The following is a 20,419-nucleotide window of genomic DNA, read 5'->3' on the forward strand; positions in this document are numbered from 1 at the left end:
TGAAAGCTGTGAGAGGCCTAGAGAGGTGGTTAGTGATAGAAGCTGGGATGCAGATGTGGAATTAGGGCTGTTAATGGGGATGTTGAAGTCTCCCAGGATGAGGGTTGGTAGTTCTGAGGACATGAAGTGTGGCAGCCAGGCTGAAAAGTGGTCAAGGAAGTGGGTGGGTGAGCCTGGGGGCCGGTATATGACCGCTACCCTGAGGGAGAGGGGACGGAAAAGCCTGATGGTGTGGACCTCAAAAGAAGGGAATAAGAGTGATGGGACTGGGGGGATGACCTGGAAAGTGCATTGTGGGGACAGGAGTATGCCAACTCCACCACCAGGTCTGTTTGTGGGTCTCGGGGAGTGAGAGAATTGTAAGCCACCGTAGGAAATGGCAGCAGGAGAGACAATGTCAGAATCCTGAATCCAGGTTTCAGTGATGGCCAACAGATTAAGAGAGTTGTTCAGAAAGTAGTTGTGTAGGAAAGGAAGCTTGTTACAAGCAGACCATGGATTCCAGAGGGCACAATTAAAAGATTGAGATGAGGGAGTGCAAGTAATGTTAATCAGATTATTGTGGTTTCGATATGAGGTAGGGTAGGGGTTGAGGTTGGGGGATGGTGGACCAGGGTTGGGGGAGATGTCCCCTGAAATCAGTAGGAGAAGGAAGATAAAGAGCCAATAGTTGTTGGAATTGTAAGTAGTTTTTTTCTGCGATGTGTTTGGGCAAGATGGGCTGAGGTTTCTCAGGAAGGTGAGGAGTGTGTGGGAGCTGTACATGGGAGAAGGAAGTATAGAGGGGCTGATGTGTATGAGTCGTGATGGAGGGGGGATAGGGTGATGAATGTGGATGGCAAGGGAACACAGGAGGATAAAAATAAAGCACATGGTTAAAGGGGAAGGCAAAGTGTGGGTTACCTGACTCCTGCCCTGACTAACTGCCATGTATAACTGCCGTTTTGCTGGATGCTTATCTTCTGTGATGCTTATCTTCTGTGATGCTTATCTTCTGTGATGCTTGCGTGCTGTACCCCACACTGCGTGCTTCCCCTTAGCAACTACTACATGTATAGGCCACACTACAGGGTCAGGAGAGAGGGATTGTGGGAGATGGTTGGGTATAATTTGGCAGCTGGGGCCAGCACACCAGGGGATGGTTAGATGATCAAAGGCACTAGACCAAGATGTGGCAAAATGCTATAGCACCTTCCACCTGATAAGATCTAGAAAGGCCCCAGTCACAGATCTAAAGCAGTAAGTATTACATACAGTGCAACAAATGAATTATACCAAAGCTTTAGCAAGCACATTTAAATATGCAGCAAAATGGTAAAGCAGCAGAAGTATGGAGTTGTACCATTTGGATATATTACAGCAGAGAATAGAGGCAGCAGAGGTGGGAAGTTGTATCATTCAGGCTGCTTGCTGGCAGTGAATGGAGTAAATACATGCAGGGTGGCTCAGTTGATTACCATTTGGATATATTACAGCAGAGAATAGAGGCAGCAGAGGTGGGAAGTTGTATCATTCAGGCTGCTTGCTGGCAGTGAATGGAGTAAATACATGCAGGGTGGCTCAGTTGATTACCATTTGGATATATTACAGCAGAGAATAGAGGCAGCAGAGGTGGGAAGTTGTATCATTCAGGCTGCTTGCTGGCAGTGAATGGAGTAAATACATGCAGGGTGGCTCAGTTGATTACCATTTGGATATATTACAGCAGAGAATAGAGGCAGCAGAGGTGGGAAGTTGTATCATTCAGGCTGCTTGCTGGCAGTGAATGGAGTAAATACATGCAGGGTGGCTCAGTTGATTACCATTTGGATATATTACAGCAGAGAATAGAGGCAGCAGAGGTGGGAAGTTGTATCATTCAGGCTGCTTGCTGGCAGTGAATGGAGTAAATACATGCAGGGTGGCTCAGTTGATTACCTGTGTGAAGAGAGAAGATGAATGTTAATTCCATGCCATGTATAACTGCCGTTTTGCTGGATGCTTATCTTCTGTGATGCTTTGCTTATGGGATGCTTGCGTGCTGTACCCCACACTGCGTGCTTCCCCTTAGCAACTACTACATATATAGGCCACACTACAGGGTCAGGAGAGAGGGATTGTGGGAGATGGTTGGGTGTAATTTGGCAGCTGGGGCCAGCACACCAGGGGATGGTTAGATGATCAAAGGCACTAGACCAAGATGTGGCAAAATGCTATAGCACCTTCCACCTGATAAGATCTAGAAAGGCCCCAGTCACAGATCTAAAGCAGTAAGTATTACATACAGTGCAACAAATGAATTATACCAAAGCTTTAGCAAGCACATTTAAATATGCAGCAAAATGGTAAAGCAGCAGAAGTATGGAGTTGTACCATTTGGATATATTACAGCAGAGAATAGAGGCAGCAGAGGTGGGAAGTTGTATCATTCAGGCTGCTTGCTGGCAGTGAATGGAGTAAATACATGCAGGGTGGCTCAGTTGATTACCATTTGGATATATTACAGCAGAGAATAGAGGCAGCAGAGGTGGGAAGTTGTATCATTCAGGCTGCTTGCTGGCAGTGAATGGAGTAAATACATGCAGGGTGGCTCAGTTGATTACCATTTGGATAACAAATAAAAACATGAGAATTAGTCAGTATCACAAATAATATTTACATCCTGGTACCTTATAGATGATGTCGTCTCTGGAGTCGTTCTCGTTCTTTTCTTCATCTTGGCCAGACCTTATGATGAGTTTTCTTATCTACAGCCGTCTCTGCAGACTTCCATCTTCTCCGGTCTACTGCCACAAATCTCTACATGATGCCCTTACAGATAGCAGTATTATTATAATGCTCCTGAATAAAAATATCTGTCCTATGCTGAGCCCCTGAATAAATAATTGCCCCTCACTATATTGTTTGCACAAAATATGACCCCACGCTGTCTTATGGTACATGCTCTTCACACTGACTTCTCCTTTCCATACCGGCCCCCCCTTTTCACACTGTCCTCTCACACTGTGTCCTCCCTATAGGGTCCAGTCTCTATACTGTACCCTCTCATCACACTCCCTCTCCTTGGTATACTGTCCCCTCCTGGCTGTACCCTTACACTGTCTCCCAATGCTACGCCCTCACTACTCAGTCTCTATTTTGTGCCCACTCACTTTTCTCCTTCATATTGTCTTCCTCACATTATTCCCCTCCATCCTTGTACTGTCTATTCTCACATCCCCCTGTTCACCATACTGTCTCCTCATATATTTACCCCCTCACTCTCTATACTGCCTGCTCACACATAACCCCGACTCCAAATACTGTGTCTGCACACATCCCATCACCCTCACTCCCCATACGGTGTCCACATACATTTTTCCCATCACTACTCATACTGGCTCCATATACATTCCCCTGTTTGCTCCCCATACTGTCTGCACCCAACCCCCATACTCTTTCCTCATACATGCCCCTCATTCCCCCATACTGTTTCCTGTCCATGCCCCCCATTCCCCCATACTGTTTCCTCATACAGGCCGCCTCATTCTGTTTCCACATACAGGCCCCCTCATAAAGTTTTCTCATACATGCCCTGTATTTCCCCCTTTGTTCCTCATTTTCTGTCCTCAAATCCCCCCACACATTAAATCCTCCATCCCCAGTCCAAATCTCCCCACATTAAATCCCCCAACTCTACTCCAACTCTCCCCCTACATTAAATCCCCTAACTCCACTCCAAATCTCCCCCCACACATTAAGTCCCTCCAACCCCACTCCAAATCTCCCCCCACACATTAAATCCTCCATACCCACTCCAAATCTCCCCACACACATTAAATCCCCTCATCCCCACTCCAAATTCCCCCACACACATTGAATTCCTCCACACACATTAAATCTCCCATTCCCACACTAAATCCCCCATCCCTTCTTCAAATCCCACCACACACATTAAATCCCCCTCATCCCCAATCCAAATTCCCCCACACACATTAAATCCCCCTCATCCCCAATCCAAATTCCCCCACACACATTGAATTCCTCCACACACATTAAATCTCCCATTCCCACACTAAATCCCCCCTGTGCACTTAATCTTTGGTGTCTTCAGCTCCACTTGAGCACTTACCACCAATGTGCGCCTCTGCAGCATGGGCGAGTGATGTCAGCAACGTAATCACATGACATGAACACACTGCTGGCATCGCTATGACCCGGATGTCATAGCTTCAATTGCACTTGCATCTAATACGCGAGTACAATTGTTCCCTGGGAGCACTTGACAGCCGACACAAAGAACGGCCCACTCCCACCCCGGGGGAGACTCTGCGGACTGTGAAGTAGGGGCCCGGATTAGGGGGTGGTCCACTGCTTACCACGACCAGACGATGCAAAGACGAGACGGAGGCAGATTCCAATTGTAACAGGTCTGAGTTTATTGGCCGTCCTCCTGACGACCGTAGCCATACACCGCAGCACGTTTACAGCGCTCTGTTTCCAGGCCCGGGTACCTTCACCTTTCCTTCAGTCGTGATGACGTCCCTCGCGGATCTTTCACTGGGGCTGTCCTAGACCAATCTACCGCCAGCGCTTCACCTGCCCGAGGTCGTCATTCAATAAGTACCCCCGGGGCCTCGTCTGTCCTGCGGTCCGTTGTGTCAGGGCCACCCCCCTGACTGTCTCTTCCTGTCAGTCCCCTGGTCCAGCTCTCCCACCGTTCTCAGTCTTCTGTCCTGAGTCTTCTCCTCCTGAGCTCCTCCTGGGACTAGCCTAGCCTGGAACCCTAACCTGTCCTATTTATCCCCTCTCTCACTGGGAATTTCCCTCCTGGGTCCCTATCTCACCGCCCCCCATGACTAAGCAGTTTCTTTAGCCGTAAGCTGATGTCAAGTCCTGAACTACACTCCCCCCTGCCATCTTGTGGTCAAATCCCGGTACTGCACTCCCTTTTCTGTCTTTCCCTGCTGTTACCTTTCTGTCAATCTCCGTGTGTAGTACACAAATCGTCCCCTCCTACTTCCAGTCAAGTCTGTCCGTCAAGTCACCTGCCCCACACTCGCCACATTAGTCGTCCCGACTGCGCCCCCCTGCAGCTGATCCCGGGGCCCCGGCTGCCTCTCCATAGATACACCTCCGCTTTGGACTCTTGGAGGGGCTGGAAAATCATCTGGGTGTAGCCAAAGCCTCCTGTGATCATCCAGAAAGTATGGGGTGTGTTAGCTTCATGAAGGGGCTGTGGTCAATAGTCAGGGGACTACTCTTAGCTGGCTAAATAGTCCCTTTTATGGAAATTGTAACCATAATAATTGTCATTTTTTCATATTTTTTATAGCTTGAAAACTGTAACTACGCAGTGGACCTGGGGAAGAACAAGGCAAAATTTTCTCTCGTTGGCATTGCTGGACAGGACTTGCATGAGGGAAATCGAACACTCACACTTGCGTTGCTCTGGCAGTTAATGAGAAGGTATAATTAATTTTTGGAGTTCATTTATGGGACAATATAGTTAAAAACTCTTGGCAAATTTGCAATTACAGCACAAGCCATACTTACACTTGGCAGAAGTGATAAAATACAAACACAAAACTAATACATGACCACAATGACAAAAACAACCACTGGTAAGTGAACCAGATATGGCACTATGGACAAAGCTTGTGGACAAAGCTTGTGTGCTCTATGAGCTGTTCACTTTTATAGGCTTTTATGCCTTGCTAATTTCACCTATTGGTAGACCTTGGTTTCTCTTCATTCCTATGCACAGTTTGCCATTTACTGCACTTGCCCTTTATGGCTAGCTGCTTTCTGCATTATACAGAATGTATAATAACTACATTAGAAATGTATGGTCACATTATGTCTGAGGTGGAGGGTGACTTTAAGGTTAGGATTGGGGGAGAAATCAGGCAGTGATTAAAATATATTTAATCAGATAGACATGGACACTGGGACTATGGATTTCATTGTTGTTAAGTCCTATCTTTAAAACTGTATAATATGGCTTACATATTAAATCCAAACCAACCTATCTTTCAGATATACACTGAATATCCTGGAGGACATTGGAGGAGGACAGAAAGTTAACGATGACACAATTATTAGCTGGGTAAATGAAACACTCCAACAGGCTGGGAAGTCAACAACCATCTCTGGCTTCAAGGTAAAACTTACATACTGTTCATTGGTGGCAACAATGGACATGAAATGTAGCATATAAAAATCCATTTCAGTTTAATATCGTTAAAGGGAACCTGACAGCTGGATTTACCCTCAGGAACCTTTAGAAACACTTCTACCACCTCCTAATATTGTTTGTAATAACCCATGAGTTATAGCTAAATGTTATGTGTGTGTTCAAAAACAATGGTAAACCCTAACTGCCTGCGGGTAGCAGACTAGTCCTGCACCAATCCCAGTGCTACAGAGAGCCGAGATCATGTCCAGCAAAACGTGACTGACATGCCACCATGTGCAGGGAGGAGAGTTACTCAACATGCACTGCCTTTCCAAAAACCGCCATGTCTGAAATATCAATTATTCATATTACATGTCCTATGCTAGGATTTTCCACTAACTCAATACTGATGACCTATCCATATTATAGGTTGTACTCTAGGTACTGTGATTACAGACATATACTTTTCCATATCAGTATCAATTCTGCTTACAGAGGAGCATTTTGATTAATGAAAGTTTATATTTTATCAATCCATAAGAATATTGGCCAGTCTTCTAGGACAAAACAAACAACCACGGTTCTTTTTATAATAGACATGCAATACTGATGACACACTCTTGGCATTCAGAAGGCACATTGATAAATGTGTATTAAAAACACCACTCCAGCATTTTTTTTATTGCACTGCTGGAGTGGCGCTTCACATGTAAGTTCCCTGCCCCCTGTCTGATACTCACATTCTGACGTTTCCATACGTTTTTGCTCCAGCTCCCGTCAGTCTCCAGCAAAAAGTGACCTGCCTGCAGCTGCAGTGTTTCATGGAGGGGCACTGAAGTCACTTTACAATATAAGTCTATGAGAATCTCATTCTGGCTCTCATAGACTTCCATTGTGCTCTTGTGATGTAGCTTCTGACTTCTGGCCAGTCAGAAGCTGCGCTCACAAGATAGCGCAGGGGGAAATGGAGCGGCAGTGAAAGACCTGTGAAGATGTCGAAGGGTGAGTATATGACACGGGGCTTACATTTATATCACCACTATTAATGTTGATGATTATGGCTTATAGCCAATGAAAACCCAATAGTCATTATCTCAGTAAATTAGAATACTTTATAACACCAGCTTGAAATTTTTTTTAACCCCTTAACAACTGCCGATACGCCTTTTAATGATGGCAGTTAAGGGTACTTATGCCTAAGTGCCACTTTTTAACGGCGTTGAGAAATAAGTCTATAGTGCCCCCAGACTCAGAATTTCTCCAGGGTCTCAGCTACTGGGGGTAGCTGAGACCCCAGATAACATGATTTGGGTCATTTTTTTTTACTATCCCCAGTGTTGCGATCGCCGTTATTAACGGTATAATTGTGACCGCAAAAAAAAGTCAGGTTTTCCATTTAATTTCTCTCTCCTCTGATGTGATCGCACATTAGAGGAGAGAGAAATGGGGTCCCCCAATCCCCCCCGGTACCTCTGGTGTCCCTGCAACCCCCTGTGAAATCCCCCGGGCCGCCGCCGTCTTCCGCAAGACAATAGCAGACGCATGCGCCCACTGAGATTTGCCGGCCGGCTCCCGGCAACAATAGGAAATTTTTCCTATTGGTTCATTTTGATCACTGTTATAGACCCTATCACAGTGATCAAAATAGAAAACTAGTAAATCAACCCCCCCTCTATCACCCCCTTAGATAGGTAAAAATAATAAAATTTAAAAAAAATTATTCATTTCCATTAGGGTTAGAGTTGGGCTAAAGTGAGTTGGGCTAAAGTTAGGGTTAGGGTAAGGTAAGGGTGTTAGGTTTGTGGTTAGTGCTATGGTTAGGGTTGGGATTAGGGTTAGGGGTATGTTGGGGTTAGGGTTGTGGTTAGGGTTATGGTTAGGGTTGGGAGTAGGGTTAGGGGTGTGTAGGGGTTAGGGTTGGAGTTAGAATTGGGGGGTTCCACCATTTAGGAACATCAGGGGGTCTCCAAACGCGACATGGTGCCACCATTATTTCCAGCCAATTTTGCGTTCAAAAAGTCAAATGGTGCTCCCTCCCTTCTGAGCCCTGCCATGCACCCAAACAGTGTTTTTTCCCCACATAATTGGTATTGGCGTACTCAGGAGATATTGCACAACAAATTTTGTGGTCCATTGTCTCCTGTTACCCTTGTGAAAATAAAAAAAAATTGGTTCCAAAGTAAATTTTTGATGAAAAAAGTAAAATGTTCACTTTTTTCCTTCCACATTGCTTTAATTCTCGTGAAGCACCTGAAGGGTTAATAAACTTCTTGATTGTGGTTTTGCGCACCTTGAGGGTGCAGTTTTTAGAATGGTGTCACTTTTGGGTATTTTCTGTTATATTGACCCCCAAACTCACTTCAAATGTGAGGTGGTCCCTAAAAAAATGGTTTTGTAAATTTGGAAAAATGAGAAATTGCTGGTCACATTTTAACCCTTATAACGTCCTAACAAAAAAAAATCATGTTTCCAAAATTGTGCTGGTGTAAAGTAGACATATGGGAAATGTTATTTATTATCTATTTTGTGTGACACCACTCTTTGATTTAAGTGTACAAAAAATAAAATTTGAAAATTGAAAAATTGAAAAATTTTTGCCAAATTTCCATTTTTTTCATAAATAAACACAGGTTATATCGAAGAAATTTTACCACTAACATGAAGTACAATATGTCATGAAAAAACATTCTCAGAGTTCCAGAGCTATAATCTCATAAAGTGACAGTGGTCAGAATTGTAAAAAGTGGATTGGTAATCAAGTACCAAATTGACTCTGTCCCTAAGGGGTTAAAATGCAAAATGTTGGCCTACTGTAATGTATGCTCAGTAAATGCACTCAATACTTTTGCATCAATTACTGCATCAATGTGACGTGGAATGGAGGCGATCAGCCTGTGGCACTGTTGAGGTGTTATGGAAGCCCAGGGTTGCTTTGATAGCAGGCTTCAGCTCATCTGCATTGTTGGGTCTGGTGTCTCTCATTTTCCTCTTGACAGTACCCATAGATTCTCTATGGGGTTAAAGTCAGGTGAGTTTGCTGGCCAATCAAGCACAGTGATACTGTTGTTTTAAACCAGGGATTGGTACTTTTGGCAGTGTGGACAGGTGCCAAATCCTGCTGGAGATTGAAATGTCCATCTCCAAATAGCTTATCGGCATAGGGTAGCATGAAGCAGGGGCTGGCTGGCACTTTTCAGCCTGGGGGGCAATCACAAGGCAGTGGCCCTCGAATTGTGGTGGCCCACCTCTGCCCTGCTTATCTCTGGCCGCTGCATTAAAGCAGCAGCGATGACAAGCTTTAAAGACAGGCTGGTACATAGATATGGGAGTAGAACCAAGCTTACTGCCTACATAGATACTGTAACAGAAGCAAGCTAACTACATAGACACAAGAACGGAACCGAGATTACTACGTAGATAAGGGAACTGGAACGAGCTCACTACAGAGATAAGGGAGCAGGATAGAGCTTACTACAGAGATAAGCGAGTAGAACTGAGCTTACTACAGAGCTGTGGGAGCAGAACCGAGCTTACAAGAGAGATATGGGAGCAGAAATGAGCTTACTACAGAGATATGGGAGCAGAACAGAGTTTACTACAGAGATATGGGAGCAGAACCGAGATTACTAAGTCTACTACATAGATATGGGAACAATACCAAGCTTACGGCATACATATGGTACCAGAATCTAGATTACTACATCGATACAGTACCAGAACTAAGCTTACTGCTTAGATATGGTACCATAACTGAGCTTACCTTCAAACATACAACACCAGAAACACGGACATGTAAACACACAGTATGCAGGGGCGTTGCTAGGGTATCCTAAAAGACCAGGGGTCCAAGCCCCAAAGTTCATGTTTCCCCATATGACCCCCCTATATCCATATAAAATAGCATCTGTACAAGTGTAATTACAGTATATCACTGTTGCTAGCCAACAACACACAATGCAAAGACCAGTATTATCAAAATGACTACTACAAAAGACCAAACAATGCGGCTACACAATGTCCACTACCATGACCACTACACAGCGAATAAAGTTGTGGCCAAAAGTATTGACACCCCTGCAATTCTGTCAGATAATACTCAGTTTCTTCCTGAAAATGATTGCAAACACAAATTCTTTGGTATTATTATCTTCATTTAATTTGTCTTAAATGAAAAAACACAAAAAGAATTGTCCTAAAGCCAAATTGGATATAATTCTACACCAAACATAAAAAAGAGCGTGGACAAAAGTATCGGCACTGTTCGAAAAATCATGTGATGCTTCTCTAATTTGTGTAATTAACAGCACCGGTAACTTCCCTGTGGCACCTAACAGGTGTTGGCAATAACTAAATCACACTTGCAGCCAGTTGACATGGATTAAAGTTGACTCAACCTCTGTCCTGTGTCCTTGTGTGTACCACATTGAGCATGGAGAAAAGAAAGAAGACCAAAGAACTGTCTGAGGACTTGAGAAACCAAATTGTGAGGAAGCATGAGCAATCTCAAGGCTACAAGTCCATCTCCAAAGACCTGAATGTTCCTGTGTCTACCGTTCGCTGTGTCATCAAGAAGTTTGAAGCCCATGACACTGTGGCTAAGCTCCCTGGATGTGGACGGAAAAGAAAAATTGACAAGAGATTTCAACGCAAGATTGTGCGGATGTTGGATAAAGAACCTCGACTAACATCCAAACAAGTTCAAGCTGCCCTGCAGTCCGAGGGTACAACAGTGTCAACCCGTACTATCCGTCGGCGTCTGAATAAAAAGGGACTGTATGGTAGGAGACCCAGGAAGACCCCACTTCTTACCCCGACACATAAAAAAGCCAGGCTGGAGTTTGCCAAAACTTACCTGAAAAAGCCTAAAATGTTTTGGAAGAATGTTCTCTGGTCAGATGAGACAAAAGTAGAGCTTTTTGGGCAAAGGCATCAACATAGAGTTTACAGGAGAACAAAAGAGGCATTCAAAGAAAAGAACACGGTCCCTACAGTCAAACATTGCGGAGGTTCCCTGATGTTTGGGGTGGCTTTGTTGCCTCTGGCACTGGACTGCTTGACCATGTGCATGGCATTATGAAGTCTGAAGACTACCAACAAATTTTGCAGCATAATGTAGGGCCCAGTGTGAGAAAGCTGGGTCTCCCTCAGAGGTCATGGGTCTTCCAGCAGGACAATGACCCAAAACACACTTCAAAAAGCACTAGAAAATGGTTTGAGAGAAAGCACTGGAGACTTCTAAGGTGGCCAGCAATGAGTCCAGACCTGAATCCCATAGAACACCTGGGGAGAGATCTAAAAATGGCAGTTTGGAGAAGGCACCCTTCAAATATCAGGGACCTGGAGCAGTTTGCCAAAGAAGAATGGTCTAAAATTCCAGCAGAGCATTGTAAGAAACTCATTGATGGTTACCGGAAGCGGTTGGTCGCAGTTATTTTGGCTAAAGGTTGTGCAACCAAGTATTAGGCTGAGGGTGCCAATACTTTTGTCTGGCCCATTTTTGGAGTTTTGTGTGAAATGATCAATGTTTTGCTTTTTGCTTCATTTTCTTTTGTGTTTTTTCATTTAAGACAAATTAAATGAAGATAATAATACCAAAGAATTTGTGTTTGCAATCATTTTCAGGAAGAAACTGAGTATTATCTGACAGAATTGCAGGGGTGTCAATACTTTTGGCCACAACTGTATTTGGTATCGCCGCGTTCAGAATCGCCCGATCTATCAATAAAAAAAAGCATTAACCCGATCGCTAAACAGTGTAGCGAGAAAAAAAATCAAAACCCCAGAATTACGTTTTTTTGATCTCTGTGACAATGCATTAAAATGCAATAATGGGCGATCAAAAGAACATGTCTGCATAAATGTGGTATCCTTAAAAATGTCAGCTCAGCACGCAAAAAAATAAGCCCTCACTCGACCCCAGATCACGAAAAATGGAGACGCTACGGGTCTCGGAAAATGGTGGGTTTTTTTTTAGCAAACTTTGGATTTTTTTTTCACCACTTAGATAAAAAGGAACCTAGACATGTTTGGTGTCTATGAACTCGTAATGACTTGGTGAATCATAATGATGGGTCAGTTTTAGCATTTAGTGAACCTAGCAAAAAAGCCAAGCAAAAAACAAGTGTGGGTTTGCACTTTTTTTGCAATTTCACCGCACTTGGAATTTTTTTCCCGTTTTGTAGTACACGATATGGTAAAATCAATGGTGTTGTTCAAAAGTACAACTCGTCCCGCAAAAAATAAGGCCTCATATGGCCATATTGACGGAAAAATAAAAAAGTTATGGCTCTGGGAAGAAAGGGAGCGAAAAACAAAAACGCAAAAACGAAAATAACCCTGGTCCTTAAGGGGTTAAAGTTAATAATGCCCCCCCAACAAAAATAAATAATGGGACCTGAGTGCCCCTATAAAAACTAATAATGTCCCCTTTTATAACAAATAATGTCCTCTGAGTACCCACACAGCTCTGTATATACAGAATGATAGTCCTACAGCCCTCAATACACAATATGATGGTCCCCAAAGCCCTTTATAATACATTGAGGACCCCAGAGCTTCCTATATATAGTAAAATGGCTACATAGCCCCTATATACAATATGATGTCCCCACCGCCCCCTATATATAGTATGAAGGTCCTCACTGTCCTATACATATTATACAGTGGGGAAAAAAAGTATTTTGTCAGTCACCAATTGTGCAAGTTCTCGCACTTATAAAGATGAGAGAGACCTGTAATTGACATCATAGGTAGACCACAACTATGAGAGTCAAAATGAGAAAACAAATCCAGAAAATCACCTAGTCTGATTTAGCAAGATTTATTTTGCAAATTATGGTGGAAAATAAGTATTTGATCACCTAAAAACATGCAAGATTTCTGGCTCTCACAGACCTGTAACTTCTTTAAGAGGCTCCTCTGTCCTCCACTTATTACCTGTAGTAATGGCAGCTGTTTGAACTTGTTATCAGTATGAAAGACACCTGTCCACAACCTCAAACAGTCACACTCCAAACTCCACTATGGGGAAGACCAAAGAGCTGTCGAAGGACACCAGGCTGGGAAGACTGAATAAGCAATAGGCAAGCAGCTTGGTGTGATGAAATCAACTGTGGGAGCCATAGTAAGAAAATGGAAGACATACAAGACCACTGATAATCTCCCTCGATCTGGGGCACCACACAAGATCTCACCCTGTGGGGTCAAATTGATCACAAGAACGGTGAGCGAAAATTCCAGAACCCCACGGGGGGACCCAGTGAATGACCTGCACAGAGCTGGGACCACTGTAACAAAGGCTACCATCAGTAACACACTACGCTGCCAGGGACTCAGATCCTGCAGTGCAAAACGTGTCCCCCTGCCAGTACATGTCTGGGCCCATCTGAAGTTTGCTAGAGAGCATTTGGATTATCCAGAAGAGTATTCTGAGAATGTCATATGGTCTGATGAAACCAAAGTAGAATTGTTTGGTAGAAACAAAACTCGTCGTGTTTGGAGGAGACAGACTGCTGAGTTACGTCCAAAGAACATCACCATACCTACTGTGAAGCATGGGGATGGCAACATCATGCTTTGGGGCTGTTTCTCTGCAAAGGGACCAGGACAACTGATCCGTGTAGATGAAAGAATGACTGGGGCCATGTATTGTGAGATTTTGAGTGCAAACCTCCTCCCATCAGCAAGGGCATTGAAGATGAAACATGAATGGGTCTTTCAGCATGATAATGATCCCAAGCACACCCCCAGGGCAATGAAGGAGTGGCTTCGTAAGAAGCATATGAAGGTCCTGGAGTGGCCTAGCCAGTCTCCAGATCTCAACCCCATAGAAAACCTTTGGAAGGATTAGAAAGTTTGTGTTGCCCAGGGACAGGCCCAAAACATCACTGCTCTAGAGGAGATCTGCATGGAGGAATGCATACCACCAACAGTGTGTGCCAACCTTGTGAAGACTTAGATAATTTGTTTGACCTCTGTCATTGCCAACAAAGGATATATAACAAAATATTGAGATGAACTTTTATTAATGAACAAATACTTATTTTCCACGATAATTTGCAAAATAAATCTTGCCAAATCAGACAAGGTGATTTTCTGGATTTGTCTCCTCATTTTGACTCTCATACTTGTGGTCTACCTATGATGTCAATTACAAGCCTCTCTTCTTTTTAAGTGGGAGAACTTGCACAATTGGTGGCTGACTAAATACTTTTTTCCCCCACTGTGTGTGTGTGTGTGTGTGTATATATATACACACACAAACACACACATTATGAAGGCCCTCACCCCCACCATTCCTCACACAGTGCCTCATCATCCCCCCACCCCCACACAGCCCCTCATTATCCCCCCATTCCCCGCACAGCCCCTCATCATCCCCCTTCTCCCTACAGCCCCTCATCATCCCTCCTTCTCCCCACAGCACCTCATCATCTTTTCTCCCCACAGCCCCTCATCATCTCGCCACAGCCCCCCTTCTCCCAAAAGCCCCTCATCATCCCCCCTTCTCCCCACAGCCCCTCATCATCCCCCCTTCTCCCCACAGCCCCTCATCATCCCCCCTTCTCCCCACAGCCCCTCATCATCCCCCTTCTCCCCACAGCCCCTCATCATCCCCCCTTCTCCCCACAGCCCCTCATCATCCCCCTTCTCCCCACAGCCCCTCATCATCCCCCTTTCTCCCCACAGCCCCTTATCATCCCCCCTTCTCCCAACAGCCCTTTATCATCTCGCCACAGCCCTTCATCTCCCCACAGCCCCTCATCATCCCCCTTCTCCCCACAGCCCCTCATCTCCCCTCAGCCCCTCATCATCCCTTCTCCCCACAGCCCCTCATCATCTCCCCTTCTCTACACAGCCACTTATCATCTCCCCTTCTCTACACAGCCACTTATCATCTTGCCACAGCCCCTCATCTCCCAACAGCCCCTTATCATCTCACATTCTCCCCACAGCCCCTCATCTCCCCTCAGCCCCTCATCATCCCTTCTCCCCACAGCCCCTTATCAACCCCCTTCTCCCCACAGCCCCTTATCATCTTGCCACAGCCCCTCATCATCCTCTTCTCCCCACAGCCCCTCATCATCCCCCCTTCTCCCCACAGCCCCTTATCATCCCCCCTTCTCCCCACAGCCCCTTATCATCTTGCCACAGCCCCTCCTCTCCCCACAGCCCCTCATCTCCCCACAGCCCCTTATCTCACCACAGCCCCTCATCTACCCACAGCCCCTCATCATTCCCTTTCTTCCCACAGCCCCTCATCATCCCTTCTCAGCACACACAGCTCCTCATAACCCCCCCTTTCTCCCCACAAAGCCCCTCATCACAATCTTCCCTTTGCAGGCCCACTCAAGTAGCATCAACCCCTTTCCAAAATACATCCTCAGGGTCCTCACACCAAGTCCTGTGTCCTCACTCCCATTTGCAGAACCTCAGTCCTCTCCTCACAGGGCTCCATGCTGCAGCCACTCAGTTTCCTTCTCCAGCAGCCTTGCCAAAACACAGCTTCACTTCCTGCTATTGGATCGTCACTGGACTGAAGGAGGCCCCGCCCCTTCCAGTGATATCATTACCTGAAGAAATCAACTCCGATCTTCTAGACACAAACCCTGCTGCCAGCCGCATCACACAGACAGTACTGTGCAGCACGACAGACACGGCCACACGCAGTTTGCTGCGTGCAGCCATCAGGAGGTCGGCCCTGCACAGATGCTGGGTGAGTGGCCCGGGGTGCATTTGCCTCCCTGCCACCCGGCCCAGCCTGTCCCTGGCATGAAGTCCTCTAAAAATTCCCGGTAGACGGCTGCGCAAACTATGGTCATCATAAAACATAGTGGACCTACACCAGCAGATGACATGGCTCCCCAAACCATCACTGATTGTGAAAAATTTCACACTAGACTTCAAGCATCTTGGATTGTGTGCCTCTCCACTCTTCCTCCAGACTCTGGGACCTTGATTTCCAAATGAAATGCAAGATTGTCTATTGGTCATGAGTGGCTTGACACAAGGAATGCAACACTTGTAGCCCATGTCCTGGGTTCATCTGTGTGTGGTGGCTCTTGAAGCAATGACTCCAGCAGCAGTCCACTCATTGTGAATCTCCCCTAAATTTTTGATTGGCCTTTTCTTAACAATCCTTTCAAGGCTGCGGTTATCCCGGTTGCTTGTGAAACTTTTTCTACCACAGTTTTTCCTTCCACTCAACTTTTCATTAATATGGTTGGATACAGCACTCTATGAACAGCCAGCTTTTTAAGCAATGACCTTTTGTGGCTTACCTTCCTTGTGGATTGTGTCAAAGACTGCCTTCTGGCATGTGTCAAGTCAGCAGTCTTCCCCATGATTGTGGAGCCTACTGAAACAGACTAAGGGACCTTTTTAAGTGTTTAGGAAACCTTTGCAGGTGTTTTTTGTTAATTATTCTAACTTACTGAGGTAATGTCTTTTGGGTTTTCATATCAGCAACATAAACAAAAATATACACTTGAAATAGATCACTCTGTCTGTAATGAGTCTCTATAATATATGTGTTTCACTTTTTGTATTGAAGAACTGAATTTAACTTTTTGATGATATCCTAATATTGTGAGAAGGCACCTGTGTGTATATATACATATACGAGGCAAAAAGCAGGGAAACAGCACATAAATTCAAAAAAAGTGAACTTTAATGCCCAATGGCGTGGTGATGTTTCAGATATGAAATCCTTTCTAAAGCCTTTTGGCTTTTTTTTGAATATATGTGCTGTTTCCCTGCTTTTTGCCTCGTATCCTGTCATGCCAATTGATTACTGGTTGGGAAAGCGTGCACATTAGTAAGGTATTTTTGGTGCTTTTCCCATTTTTTGCATATATATATATATATATATATATACACACACACACACGCGCGCACACACAGTTGTGCTCAAAAGTTTACACTCATGGTAAGTGGTTGGGTGAAGCCATTTATTGTCAACCTACTGTGTTTTCTCTTTTTAAATAATGATGACAACCCAAACATCCAAATGAGCCTGATCAAAAGGTTACATACCCTGGAGATTTTGGCCTGATAACATGCACAGGAGTTAACACAAATGGGTTTGAATGGCCACTAATGGTAACATCCTCTCCTGTGACCTGTTTACTTGTAATCAGTGGGTGTGCAGAAAAGCTGAGTGAGTTTCTGGGATTCAGACAGACTCTTGCATCTTTCATCCAGCCACTGACATTTCTGGATTGTGAGTCATGGGGAAAGCAAAAAAATTGTCCACGGATCTACGGGAAAAGGTAGTTGAACTGTATAAAACAGGAAAGGGATACAAAAAGATATCCAAGGAATTGATAATGCCAGTCAGCAACATTTAAACTGTGATTAACAAATGAAAAATCCAGGGCGCTTTAAAAACAAAACCACGGTCAGGTAGACCAACAAAAATTTTGTCCACAACTGCCAGGAAAATTGTTCAGGATGCAAAGAAAAACCCACAAATAATATTAGCTGAAATACTGGTCTCTCTAAAAAGTAGCGGTGTGGCTGTTTCAGTATGCACAATAAGGAGGCACTTGTAGAAGAATGGGCTGCATGGTCGAGCTGCCAGAAGAAAGCCATTACTGCGCAAATCCCAAAAAGTATCTCTCCTACAATATGCAAAACAGCACAGAGACAAGTCTCAAAACTTCTGTAACTAGGTAATTTGGAGCGATGAGACCAAAATTTCACATTTTGGCCACAACCATAGACGTTACATTTAGAGAGAGGTCAACAAGGCGTATGATGAAAGGAACACCATTCCTACTGTAAATGACGGAGGTGGATCGCTGATGTTTTCGGAATTTGTGAGCTACAAAGGCACGGGAAACTTGGTCAAAGTTGAAGGAAAGATGAATACAGCAAGTTATCAGCAAATACTGGAGGAAAATTTGCAATCATCAGCCCGGAAGCTGCGCTTTGGACGTATTTGGATGTTCCATCATGACAACGATCCAAAACACAAGGCCAAGTCGACCTGTCATTGGCTACAGCAGAACAAACTGAAGGTCCTGGAGTAGCCATCTCATTCTCCTGACCTCAATATCATTGAGCCACTCTGGGGAGATCTCAAGCGCATGGTTCTTGCTAGACAGCCCAGGAATTTACAGGAACTGGAGACTTTTTGCCAAGAGGAGTGGGTTGCTTTACCATCTGAGAAAATAAAGAACCTCATCCACAACTACCACAAAAGACATCAAGCTGTCATTGATGTTAGAGGGGGCAATACACGATATTAAGAAATGGGGTATGTAAAGTTTTGATCAGGGTCATTTGGATGTTTTGGGTTGTCATTATGATTTAAAAAGAGAAAACACAGTAGTTTGACAATAAATGACTTCACCCAACCACTATCCATGAGTGGAGAAAATGTTTTGGTGTTATCATTCATATTCTTTGAAAAAAGGCCAAGAAAGCAAAAATTCTGCCTGGGTATGAAAACTTTTGAGCACAACTGTGTATATATATATACTGTATGCATATTGTGTATATGTAATATTGAAAACAAAATACATTTTTAGGAAAGTCACCTAACATGTTGCTAATAGTGATGAGTGAGTATGCTCATGGCTTGGGTGACCGCCGAGTATTTTGGTGTGCTTGAAGGTTTAGTTTCTGTTGATGCAGCTGAATGATTTGTGGCTGCTGGACAGCATGAATACATGTGGGAATTGCCTGTTTGTTAGGGAATTCCCACATGTATTCAGGCTGTCCAGCAGCTGCAAATCATGCAGCTGCGGCGACGAAAACTAAATCTCCAAGCACGCTAAAATACTCGGAGGACACGTTCGGAAAAACCCGAGCAACGAGCATACTACTCATCACTAGTTGCTGACTGTATTAATAAAATGTTTTTTTTTAAACAGGATAGTAAAATCAGCAGCAGTATGCCAGTATTGGATTTAATTGATGCTATTCAGCCGGGATCCATTAACTATGACATTCTGAAAACAGAAGACTTAAATGATGAGGAGAAACTCAATAATGCGAAGTAAGTAGTAACTGAATGTTTCACTACTCATATAATTGTTCCAATCCTTTTCTGCCTATATAGACTGTCTGGCTTTTCATAGCAAACAATAATTTTATATTATATAATGTATATCCACATGACTTACGGTACGTTGCCACAGTGAAAAGAATGTAGCTGCTGAACAACAACAAATGATGACATTCTGCAGAATAAACTCACTCCGCATCACAGGTCAATTTAAATTGTGGATGTTTTCAGTAGCAAGTGGATCAGATTATGGAAAATCTCAATATTGGTCTCACTTGGATTTAGACCCAAAGGCCAAGTTCACATGTCATGCATTTATCACAGATTTGCAGTGCATATTTTGCACTGCAAATCCATAGCAATTTCTTGTACAATTAATAGAAGTTCTTCAAAATCCCATTCACATGTAGTGCAAAAAAATGAAAGCATTGTGTGGATTTTAAATCTCATAATTTTCATTGCAAATTTCACCCTATTTAATGTTTAACCTTGGAGTAGGGAGAAATCTACAGCGAGATCCACAAGAAAATCTACAAGCAGGATTCCGTCGGCAGATTTGTGATCAAATCTGCAGCAAAAACTTCCCATAACTTGTGAACTAGGGTGCTCATTTAATAAACTTTTCTTGCAACTCCTAGAAACAAAATTTTCAGTAAATGTCTTGTACACCAAGGAATTTGTAAAGACAGAGAGGAAGCTGTAAAGATGCAATATTTTCCCTTTTATGACTATAATAATAATTACGAAAGGGGAAATAGTTTTATAGTTAACTCAGATAACAGAGGCACATTTAGAAGATAACGGTCATAAAATTGTTTTAAAGACCATATGCTGCCATTGCCACTGGATTTAACAGGTTGTTTTTTTTCAATGCAGATATGCTATATCAATGGCAAGAAAGATTGGTGCAAGAGTTTATGCTTTGCCTGAAGACTTGGTGGAGGTGAAGCCAAAGATGGTCATGACAGTGTTTGCTTGTCTCATGGGGAAAGGACTTAAAGTTTAAAAAGCTAGCGACATGCGTCATATGCCTACATCTGCCTTTTATAAACCAACCGCCTTTACTCTTAACCTATAATGAAGAGTCCTTTCATTGAGTACATTTGTAAGAATTTATCTCCAAGGTATCATGTGGTGGCAATTATCACTTTCTGTGCCGTTAGGTATATAAACCTTCTGGTCAGAAAAGAACAGTAATGTATTTTTTTTATTAATGATGGCAGCACTGATATTCATTTGTCATTAACTAATTAAAAATACAATTTTTTTTA

The 20,419-nt window shown here is 43.8% G+C and overlaps 1 protein-coding gene across 1 annotated transcript in view; it reads left to right on the plus strand.

Annotated features, from left to right (window-relative positions):
• The window catches only part of LCP1 (lymphocyte cytosolic protein 1), a 76,768-nt gene extending 56,349 nt beyond the window's left edge, over positions 1-20,419 (plus strand). The window contains exons 13-16 of the mRNA XM_073580263.1: positions 5,294-5,427; positions 5,998-6,121; positions 19,015-19,139; positions 20,025-20,419. Of these exons, the coding sequence (XP_073436364.1) occupies positions 5,294-5,427; positions 5,998-6,121; positions 19,015-19,139; positions 20,025-20,154 (513 nt within the window). The 3' untranslated portion in view covers positions 20,155-20,419. The remainder of the gene's footprint in view (positions 1-5,293; positions 5,428-5,997; positions 6,122-19,014; positions 19,140-20,024) is intronic.

The sequence above is a fragment of the Dendrobates tinctorius genome, unplaced genomic scaffold (assembly GCF_039654945.1).
Source record: "Dendrobates tinctorius isolate UK_male_01 unplaced genomic scaffold, ASM3965494v1 ptg000064l, whole genome shotgun sequence".
Taxonomy (NCBI): Eukaryota; Metazoa; Chordata; class Amphibia; order Anura; family Dendrobatidae; genus Dendrobates; species Dendrobates tinctorius.